Source organism: Pteronotus mesoamericanus, unplaced genomic scaffold (genome assembly GCF_021234165.1).
Source record: "Pteronotus mesoamericanus isolate MK-2021 breed Mesoamerican mustached bat unplaced genomic scaffold, CSHL_Meso_final contig_20, whole genome shotgun sequence".
Taxonomy (NCBI): Eukaryota; Metazoa; Chordata; class Mammalia; order Chiroptera; family Mormoopidae; genus Pteronotus; species Pteronotus mesoamericanus.
In genome coordinates, this window is record NW_026555085.1 from 67,315,321 (window position 1) to 67,326,912 (window position 11,592).

Here is an 11,592-nt window from a genome sequence, read left to right on the forward strand (position 1 = left end):
CCAATCCATCAAAGTTACTTTGTCAATGGGGTCCTCAAATTATGAATGTACATAGGTTTAAGTAAATTTCTCTGCTACAATTTGTAGACTTTACTCCCACCAAGACTATGCACACTAACTAAATGACACAAGTCCACAAGGAGAGCCAAGCAACAGAAAATTACTATTTGGTTTATTAAGAATTGTTACAAAATGTAAGGGGGTTAATAAAAGAACCATTTCCAATTTTTTCCTGCTTAATCCCGTATCTCAAAATTCTCTGGATAGCTGCTTTGTAACCATTCAGTTTTTATATATCACCCACCCATCCAACTACCTACCTATCTCCTCACCTGAGCACACGCCCACCGATTTCAGAGAGAGGGAAAGGGAGAGAGGGAAAAAAACATCAATGTGAGAAACAGGCACCCCAACCTGAGACCAAACAGGCAACAACTCAGGCATGTGCCTTGACCAGGAACTGAACCCACCACCTTTCAGTTTATCGAACACTCCCAACCAACTGAGCTACACCAGCCAGGGTGCCATTTACTTTTTAATAAAGACAAAATGTTTTTTCTTAGTTTTTATGAACCTATGGCTTTTTATTCTTCTTATTTAAATGGTCAGTAATATAATTTGGACATTTTAAATGATACCCTGATTTTCATCAAAATAGAAAACACTTTACCAATGAAGTAGATATCCAGAAAAATTAGCTCAAGGTGACTTCTTGAACACAACACACATTGTTACCCTAATAAAAATTACCATAAAGAATTAGTATCCACAAAATTTTAGTAATTGCCCAGAAGCTCTCAGAATGGAAATGACTATTAAGGTCTACAATATCTTATCCAAGTCCTTAGGACTAGATAGGCTTCAGGTTTTTTTTCACATTTCCTAAATGTGATGTGAGGCATTTGCCATATATTATGGATGTCTCTGAGTCTGGGCAGCATTGTATAATCAAACTTTAACATTTCTGCAGCAAAAATTTGTGGATACTCACAATAAGTGGAGTAAAGATCATAAATAGTAATTCAGGTTAAGCTTTTGATTCCAAATGAGTTACATTTTCTTTTTCAATTTTCATATCATTTTGAATTTCAGGAGTGTAAAATGTACCTTTACTCCTAAAGAAAATCTGACTAAAAACAATGATTCAGGAAAGAAAAAAGCTACTATATTATTTTTGTCTTCCACAGTCTTAATTCTAGCAGATTTAACACACTGGTCACTCCTCCTCCTTGAGACAATGAAGAGTCTTAACTTTCATTTAGAGTACCATTTGCCTTGATTCTATCCCTAAACACAGTCACTCATCATCCAAACTTTAAATATCAGGGTCTCTCAAGTTCATTCATTGATTTAACAAGTTAAGAGCCTACCATGCACCAGCTGCTGTTCTGAGTGTTTGGGCCAGTCAGTTAGTGAACAAGAGTGCTGCCCTCAATGTGGTTCTCTCAGGAATGAATCAATTACTTGCTCAATCTAGAAACTTTGGAGTTATTCTTCATTCTGTACCACCATCTCCCAGTTCTCACTCCATTTCCAATCCACCAACAAGTTTTATTGGTTTTACTACCCAAACCTTCCTTAAATGTGTCCAAGTCTGTCAATTGCAGCCATTACATTTTATGTGGACCAACATGCATTTAATTCTTGCTGTCAGTCTAACATTCTAGCACTCTTCACCATTTTGTCCCCACTTCCAAGAGTTCTCTCTACTTAAAACTGTTAATGGCTTTCTAAGTATCTTACCACAAAGTGTTGCATGGTCTGGTCCTATACTATACTAACTACCTAGCTTGGCACCCCATGGTCCCCCCAAGTCTTCCTCTCTGCTTCCTTTCATTAACTGTACCAGGTTTTTTCTAACTATCTGGCCAGTGCAGTTTGCAATGCCATATGTAGAAAAAATTTCTTTTATGGCTAGCCCATTCATTCTCTTCCTTCAGGCTTTTTACCATGTCTTATTATCCTATAAAGGCGTTCTCTCTTACTATCAAACATAGTCTTTTGTTTTCTTCTTAAGACTCAAATAATCTTTTGTCTACCTGGCACAGAGTAAAGACTTTAACCCCATTGGATATTTCTGAACCCAAAACTAACTTCATGAACAAGTATATACCAATTGCTATTAAAAGAGAGAGAAGACTTACTAACCAGTATACACCTCCTTATACTTGAACTTTTAAATCTGGCCTCGCCAGTGATCAATAGTATGACTGCTACCTCTTCCCCAATTTCCCAATTTAAATGCCTTGTCAAACGAGGCATTTAAAGCTTTGTTAAAAGGAAAGAAATAATTACTAATACTTTTTTTAATTGTAGCAGAGGAAACTTTTTTTTAATAATTTTTTAAAGATGTTAATTATTTTTGAGAGAGGGGAAGGGAGGGAGAGAAACATCATCCTCTAGCTCACACTCCCCCCAACCGGGGTCCGGGCCTGCAACCCAGGCATATACCTTGACTGGGGATCGAACCAGCAGCTTTTTCAGAGGCTTTTCAGTTCACAGGCCAGCATCCACTGAGTCACAGCAACCAAAGCGCGCGCGCGCATGCAGCGGTGAAAATACGCCCACTCTTGTGTCACCAATGGGGAAAAATCTTTTAGGCACCAGGTGTTGAACTCTCCATGCACATTAAACTACTCACTGTGGAAAAGGATAAGGGGTGGATGAGGTGAACAGGGATATGAATCTATTTTCATCTAAAACAGACAAAATGCCACTCATCCTACCTGTAACTCAGTGGCTGTAAAAATTAGAATGTCATCTAAAGTGCTGTATCTCTAAAAATATAAGGCATTAAACATTTACTCATTAGGAATTTAAAATTCCTTTACTTTTCAAAAATTTAGATGGTGGAGGTATAGCCATAAACAAAACAGACTCTGACATCATGAAGCTTATAATCTTGTGGAAAGAAGACAAAAGTTAGGTGGTACAAGTGACAGGATGAAAAGCAGTATTGAGGTTAAGGTAATAGAGGAAAGCCTTTTTGATAAGGTGAAATTTAAAGGAGGTGAGTGGTAGAGAATATCGGGGAAGAGGCTCCAAATACAGGGAAATCACACTCTTAAGAGTTATGTTCTACTATGGTCAAATGATGATGTGTAATTAAAACCACTGGTATTTGTGAACTGCTGCTGTAACTCATCCAGCACTCTTGATTAGCAAATCAGAGAAATGATTATCAAATTTTATGGATAATATAGATTTACACTACACCTAAACCCAAGCAGTTGTATTAAAAGGGTATCTAGCATAAAACTTTGGCACTACTATTATAAAATCTGTCAATAGTTGGCTGCCAAGAATTCTTATAATCTGCTACGGTAAACTAGGAGTATTATTAGGAGGCATGATCTTAAGCTTAACTTTTATATTCCATCTCTGTATAGCATTGAGTGCTTTTCTCTGAACCACTTGTTTCCAAACATTTTTTTAAAATATTTTATTGATTTTTAGAGAACTAGGAAAAGAGGGAAACACTGATATGCAAGAGAAACGTGCATCGGTGGGGTTGCCTCTTGCATGTCTCCATCCAAGGACCTGGCCCCCAACCCAGGCATATGCCCTGAACCAGGAATTGAACTGGCAATCTTTTGGTTCACAGGCTGGCATTCAATCCACTGAACCACACCAGCCAGGGTTCTCCAAACATTTTAATGCACCCTGCAAAGATGAAGCAAAAATAAGAGCACAAACTAGTATGTGCATAATTATATAAATTATGTATACACCTGACCCTTGAACAACACGGGGACTTAGGGACACTGATCCCCACCACCCGCAGTCAAAAATCTGCCCATTATTTTTGACTCCCCCCAAACTGAACTATAGCACCTCCTTGGTGCAGGGGACTAGTTCCAAGATTCCCCCCACACCCCATAGTCACCAAAATCCCCAGACTCTAGTGCCTTCTATAAAATGACACAAAAAATGCATAGTCAACCCTCTGCATCCATAAAGTCCCAACTGTGGACTGAAAATACTGTTTCCAATCAGTGGTTGGTTGAATCCACAGGTATGGAGTGTATTTGCTGAAAAGTCTGTGTGTAAGTGGCTCTGTGCAGTTCAAAGGTCAACTATTTATACAACCCTGTTATATAGTGTATATAACAAAACAGGCACTAATGTGATTAGTCTCAAGTTTAATTCAAAACTAAGACTAGTCAACACTTCCAGATAAAAGATTAAAAACATATTGTAATCATGGCCTAATACAGCTTGGTTTGCTACTTGTATTTAAGCACAGAAATCACACCATTTCAAAGCCAGTGACTGAGGAGCTCTATCTTTTAAGAGGTTATTGGTAATCTTGCAGTATATACAACAAGATGGCCAAGTTTTAGAAATGTTTTTGGAAAATTTGGAGGCATCAGCCAATAGCTACGAGAAATATGAACTTCTCTTAACGTTTCCCAAAGATTTAAGGATGCTTTGAGATTCACTTGGAACCAGCATTCTAGTTATCAAAGGGTATAGTACTGAAGACTGTAAAGTATAAAGAGAAAAATACGTGTCTTTAGAAGTCCATTTCACTTGCTAAACAAAGATTTTTTGTCACCAAGAGTTCCTAATGGTCTCTGTAAGCCTAAAGGTAGGATTCCTATCGTTAAAGAGTTTGCTACTCCACTCTTTTTCATCGTTCTTCCATTTTCTTTACCAACAAATTAAAACCAGCTAAATTTAACCTGGGCTAGCGGATTAAAAGGCCCTATTACTACTGATACTACCCACTCCCAATCTGATTCATGTTGTATATCCTTTAGTGATAGAATTCTTTGGTGCAAAAGCTGCTTTACTTGCATCCTTTTTTTTCACAATTAAAAACAGAAAAAAAACCCCCAAACAAACCCTTGCTACCTTTCTATGTAAGCTGACAAAATAGTTTTTCAGTTATAAAAACGTAAGCTTTTGGAATTGTGCCAAGTTTGACATACTATCCAGGATAATAATTACCACAATACCTATCCAATTTAATAATCTCTTCAAAATATTTTATTAACCCCTACCCTGCAAAAACCCAAAGAATATTCCAAATGTAAGCCATTACAAATTCCATTGGAAAAATGAGCCAAGGAGAACCTCAGACCACAGACAGATAACCTAACCAGAAATTTCCAAACACTTAATTATACAGCTGTTGATGGCCATCAGGTAAAGCAGATGAATGGTGTACCATAAAATATTAAGTCACAATAATGAGACTTAAATTATTTCCACTCTTCCGTTCTACCTATCAAGTGTACATCTTGCCACTGGGACCAGTGCTTGCTCCCACTCCCTCAACAATGGCCCATCATAAATAGGTCAAGAACCAACAGCTGTTCATAAAACTGCTACTTAAGTCTACCTCCTGGTTCTGCAGTTCAAGTCCTGTGACAAAAAGTTACAAGTGGCTTGGTTCTTCACTGTCAACAGGCTCTAACAGCTGCAGGAAGAGCCTTAGCACCAGTTTCCCCAAACTTTTTAAACCTTTCTCCTTTATCCTAAGCTCTGGCAAGAACAAATCTCTAAATCTTAGAAACGATATAATTTTAAAAATTAACTTAGACACTTGATTATTTACTTTCTGATGTGAATGCAAGGCCAGGGGTTGGCCAGTGACCGAAATACGCATGAAGTCTTAGAAAACAAATTTTAAAAAACTCTAATTGATGTTAAAATTACAGTGTAATCCCCATCCCTACTCCACAATGGCATAATTTTAAACCAGTATGCATTACACATATATGTGGTACTGTCAAAAACTGTCTTTAAAACATGGCTTCACCTAGAGTACTAGAAACCAAAGATCACACAATTTAGATTTCTGCAAGATTTTAGATTTTTCCACAAATGACACAGGTGATTATTTTATATACACAGACATTAAAGATTCATCCTTGCCAACTGAAGAGATGTAGTATGTCCATTTCCAAATTAGAATCTGACTTATTCCTCTAAGGTCTTTCCAAACCTCTCTAAGATTCTGTGATTTATAATACACCGAATGTATGAAACAGTTTTCAAAATTTGTATTATTTCAGACAAATCAGATAGGACTTTCAGGTCGTTAAGCCTGGCTTCTTTTGTTTTAGAATTCCTTCTCTAGTGAGTGACCTACTAGGAACTATTTACCATATTAAGGTCTTTGTGAAATCTGTAAAACAGGTTACTCCTCTACTCAGTATAATTTAGGCTGGATCAGGAAACAGGATTCAGACTTAACGTTACCGATTAAACTTCAAGTTAGAAGAAACACTAAAATTAAAACCTGACTTTTATAACTTATGTACCGTGAACTCAAGCCTACCTAATTATTTAGTACTTCTGCACCACTCAATGTTTTCCTAGACCAGGACTCCCACCACCTGAACCTCCAAAGCAGGGTGGTATTTCCTGATCGAACAAAGAGCAACAAAGAAGTGGGTGGTAACCACCTCTCAGGGAGGCAAACCGGGACCCCGTAGTCCGATCTACAGCACAAACAGTAAGAGCCCCACCTTTCTCTACCACCGTCCTATTCCCCGCGAAGACTAACTGCCTCAAACTTGGAAACCCTAATTTTTATTGAGGAAGTGAAGCAGTCTTTTCATTTGAATACTGAGAAAGTGGCGCTCAAAAAACCGGCGAACAAAGGAGAGGGGATGGAGCCCACGCAAAACATCGGCGTGTGTCCCTGGCCGATCGTGGGTACCCACCCTCAGTATCTATTTTGCAGCACCGACCCGGGGCGAGGGGCCCGGAGGAGGACAGAGGCGGAGAAAAGAGAAAGGAGAAGGCGCTTCGCGCAGCCAGAGACTGGGAGGGGAACCAGCGGGATGGGCGGAGGGGGCGGGGGGGGGGGGGGGCGAAGCCGACCGGAGGGGCGGAGCTCCCGCGGCCGCGGGGCTTTGTGTGGAGCCCGGGCCCGGGTACTGTTCCGACCTGGGGGAAGGGTCGGGTCCAAGGGGCCGGAGCAGGGCACCCCCAACCTCTGCTCCCACGGGTGTCCGGCAAGAGAGATGCTAAGGAGAACCATCTCCTCCGCCACCACCACGAAACCGGGTGTGTAGGCCGGCGCCGTTCCAGAAGCGCTAGACTGCACTGCCCGAGAGCGTCAGGAGAGAAAGTGGGGCGTCCACCCGGCTCCCATCACAGTCCCCTGGGAAGGCTAACCGCGGAAGAAGTCCCACTTAAGGCAATGGGTCCGGAACGGGTTAAGATTCGGCCAAGCGTCGATCCTCCCCCTTCCCACCCCTCAGTACCGGCGCCCCCTCGCTCGCCGGCCTCAGAGCCCGGTGCGGCCCCGGCCTCCCAGCCCTGCCCGCCCGCCAGTTTTGCCTCTCACCATCGTAGTAGTAGCAGACTTTCTTTTTGCCGCCTCCCTGACTGTACGCCATGGGCTCCTGGGCCACCGCCGCCTCAGGGCTCCTCCTCCTGCTGCTAGTGCTGCTGCCGCCGCGGCTCGGCGGGGAGAGAAAAGGGCTGGAGCTTAGGTGGGGGCGGCCGTCTCGCGGAGAAGAGCAGGCCGGAGGCAGGCGAGGAGGGGGCGCCGGAAAGGCTCGGTAGGGCCGGGCGGAGGGGCCGGGAGCTCGGAGCCGGGGGGTGGCAGCGGCGCCAACTCGCGACACTGGGGAGGGGGAGGGAGCCGCCAAACCACCTCCGGAGGCCGAGGGAAGGTGGGGCCCGTCCACTGTGGCCTCCACGGGGGAGGAAGGGGCACGACTAGAGAAAGAGGCCCCTGCAATCTTAAGATAAGGGGCCTTCTGATAATAAAGAACTTGGAGAAGGTGGGAGAAAATATAGTCGTAAAATTAGAAAAAAGAGCAGGCTTTCGCTTTTTCAAGTAGCTAAAAAGAAACATGGAGCAGATGAACGCTCCCCCCTTTCAGATATTCGCACATTGGTTGCGCCTATCTGGAGCCTGCGCAGTCGGCGCCTCCCCAACCGTACCTCGGCTGCCTGGGCCCCCTCCGCGTCGTCCCCTGCCTCCCCCACCCCCACTGTCGCGAAGCTACCGCGGGAGCCTACCACGTGCCGCGAGCCCGGTGGGGAGGGACCACTTCGGCACGCCTCCCGGCCCCCACGAACCCACCAGTGTGCAGCCTGTGGCCCTTCGGTGCTAGGGTGCCTTGGTGTTGTCCTTTATTCATTTATTCATTTTTCTTTTATTTTCACCAAGACTTGCTCCGAGGGTCTGAGGCCCTGTTTAAGTGACATCACAGACGTTAAGGAGTAGAGCGTATTGCCAGGGTTTGAATGAGCATTTATGGAACGCATTTACGTGTTAGGCACGGGCCTAAGCATTTTCATTTATAATGTGTTTCACTGATACTTAGTTAACTCATTTGAGACTTCCAACAGTGCTGATGTATTATTTCTAAGACTTCTTTGAAAATTGGGATTAAGGAACTTGGTCCTCTCAACTGTTGATGATCTGGGGTTTGAATTCAGTCTTTCTCCTTCCTTCCTCCAGTCAGTTGCTGCTGACTGGTCACTGGAAGACCAGAGCAGAAAGCTAAGAGAAAAGATTTTCAAAACTCAGGGAAATTACAAATACCTGTGTCCCTGCGTTCAAGTCACCATTTATCGAGCAGCTAGGCTAAGCCACGCACCTTGCAGCTGGGTATCGGCTCTGACAGTCTTCAGTGTAGCACTCCTTTCACTACTATATCATTTACAATTTCCTCCAAATATACACTCTCCTATTCTCACCACCAATTAAAAAACAACTTTTATTGAAGCAGGAGCCCTTTGGAGCCACTACCAAAAATGTCTCCTTTGTTTTACTATTTGACTTCAAAATCCCCAAGGTGGGCACACTTAAAACAACAATTTTCCTGGACCTTTAAAAAAAATTAGGAAATATAAAAGTCTAGGACATTCCTCCCCTTACCCCCCTCCAAGTCTGTATTTTTAACAAGCACCCCAGGTAACTGATGTAGTTGGTACAGGAACCACAGTGAGAAACCTTGGAGGAAGAGTTAATTACATGGTAGTGACTTTTTTAAGTTTTGCCCTATCAAGTCCAAAATCAATTTGGTACATTATGAGAACACAATAAGTTAATTTAATAGAAACTCGTGTTCTCAGAGACAACATAATGAAGCCTGAAATGAAACCTAAGGAAACTTCCCTGATTCTACCCCTCTCCAAGTCTGTTTTCCGTGCCCCTCATGTGGTGGTTGTACCCCTCTAGCTCAACACTTGCTGTGTTACAGTTGCCCACAAGTTCCCTGTAACATTCTCATTAGAACAGAGTATCAGGAGAGGGGGGATTATTTCTGTCTTGCATATAATTGTATCTCTAGTGCCTATGACTGGAGACAAGTCACTTAAACTTTCTTTTTGTGTGTCCGAATTGCCTTATCTGTAAATAGGGTAATATTAAGTTCTCATGTAAATATTGAGTAGCTCAAATAAGAAGATAAATATGGAATAGTTTTTAAGCAATAAATAACTATATTATTACAATTACTGTTATAATAATTATTATTAGTATTGTTATTGTTTGCATCCACATCACCTAGCTGTTTGCATCACCTATCACAAGCTGTAACTCATAAATCTGGATGGTAACACCAAACAATGAAAGATTCTAGAGCTATTTGAACCATGCATTTGTGTAATAAAATTTAAAATCACCCATTTTTACTAAAAAATATACTTTTGAATCATAGCTTATCTACCAAATTACTCATCTATATTGAGAGCATATAGAATTGAGACTTTTCAAGTCACCCCTGTTAGCTTGTTAATTGATAAATGGTTTGCCCATGACCCTCAAAACATAGTATCACTTTGATACAACCCATCTACTTGCACCTATTTTTTAGTAAAATCCTATAGTCACACTGTGTCTCAAAAAATTTACTTGCTAGTGTTTCCTAATCACCCTACATACATATCTAATTCTTCCTCTTTTCTTCAAATCTGATAATCACTCCTTGCCACTGAGCATCAGAACTATACTAATAGAGGTGGTGTATGCGTGTTGGGACCATCAAATGGAAAGCCAAATCGTGAGGGTGGTGGAACAGAAGGATCGGGGCCTGGGTCCTTGCAGACCTCCTTTCTGTCTGTATCACCTGGAGTGTCCACCTCTGAATTTCCGGTTATAGTCAGGAAAAAAAGGAAATAAGTAGTACATTTGGTTAAATAACCGTAGTCAGGATTTTGTTATATGCAGCGGAATACAATCCCAACTCATATAAGATATGAATTAGAAGATAATGACTACTAAAACTACAGGTTTCTATTGGGAGACAACTTTTCATGGTATGTGAATATCTTGAGACCAGAGGTACTGAATACCTTTTGTTCCAAACAATTTCCTCAGAGATGTTTGTAGAGTGAATAGCTGTTCCTTCCCATTTTAAGAGATTTGGGTTCCCTAAATTTAGTTTTCTTCTACTGTAATGCAATGCATTGCAAATGTAGGTGTCATCTCACCCTCTTCCTCTTGGCCTTTAGAAAGTGGGACTGGGCAGCAGCACAAAAAATAACACTGATAATCTGCTACTGCTGTGAATAATAAATTAACATAGATTTAACACAGGAATCTTATGTATAACTAGCAACTATGAAAATATGGCTAGCTAGCTTGTTAGTTTGCAAATAGGGTAAAATCTCTTCACATTTCTTTACAGTTTTTGGTTATGGGGCTAGGATGCTGAGAGAGACTTAGTAAGCAACTTACCAAATTTGAATTTGAAACAAGTGATTGGAAATCGGTAGCAAGGATAGCGACCGGATTGCATGGTCAAATGGCAATTAAATGACCCCCCATGTTACTGGCTGTTAATGAGGAGGAATTCGGGAGGGATTTGCAGGCTCAATACCAGGGAGTAGGTTTAAAGATAGACAGCAAAACAGGTTGTAACTTTTCTCCAAGTTGAGCAGGGAGGGGTTGGGGGCAGGGCACAGCGAGGAGACTTCTTCATCCCTTTGGAGGTGCGGTCAACCTATGCTCTCAGACTTAGGTCAGTCCCATGAGGAGGCCCTAATGACTGTAACCAACACTTTCTAGGGACATTCTATTCACTCCTAGGACTACTTTTTGTGTGGAAACCAGGCATTAATTTCTTCACTTCCAAGATCACAGTGACTTGCATTTTTGATGTTGCTGTAAGAGACTTTCAAGTGCTTAAGGAGCCTCCAATACATCACAAAACCCTCAGATAACTCAGAGGGATAACTAACTCATTTATGTGCACTCTGAAAAGATGGTAAGAAATATGTTCCTGAGTTTAGCAAAAGTGATTAGTGACACCACCTGAGCCTTAGAAGGCAGTCAAGTTCACCTTCACTAACTGGCTTGAGTTGTTATAGATGATAGAATTGCCCTAAATGACGCATTCTGAACAATTCATAATATATGCAGCTGTGCTTGGATTAATGCCTCAAACCAAGTAGGAAGGTCAAATCAAAGCCTTAGGAGAAAGCTAGTGGTTTTTCTAAGGTAGGCCTGATGGATTATGGGATTTCAGGAATCTGGGGGGCATGACTGAAGTCAATACTACAGATTGACCTCATCCAGGTGCTTGGTTATTGTTGATAGTGCCTTAATTAAATGCTCCATGAGACAAATGAAATGACTGTTAGCTTAATCAGAGTGGTCAACGGAGTCATATA

The 11,592-nt window shown here is 41.7% G+C and overlaps 1 protein-coding gene across 1 annotated transcript in view; it reads right to left on the minus strand.

Annotated features, from left to right (window-relative positions):
• The window catches only part of HDAC2 (histone deacetylase 2), a 30,097-nt gene extending 22,487 nt beyond the window's left edge, over positions 1-7,610 (minus strand). Inside the window, exon 1 of the mRNA XM_054569848.1 lies at positions 7,307-7,610. Within this exon, the coding sequence (XP_054425823.1) occupies positions 7,307-7,358 (52 nt within the window). The 5' untranslated portion in view covers positions 7,359-7,610. The remainder of the gene's footprint in view (positions 1-7,306) is intronic.
• Positions 7,611-11,592: the final 3,982 nt, after the last annotated feature.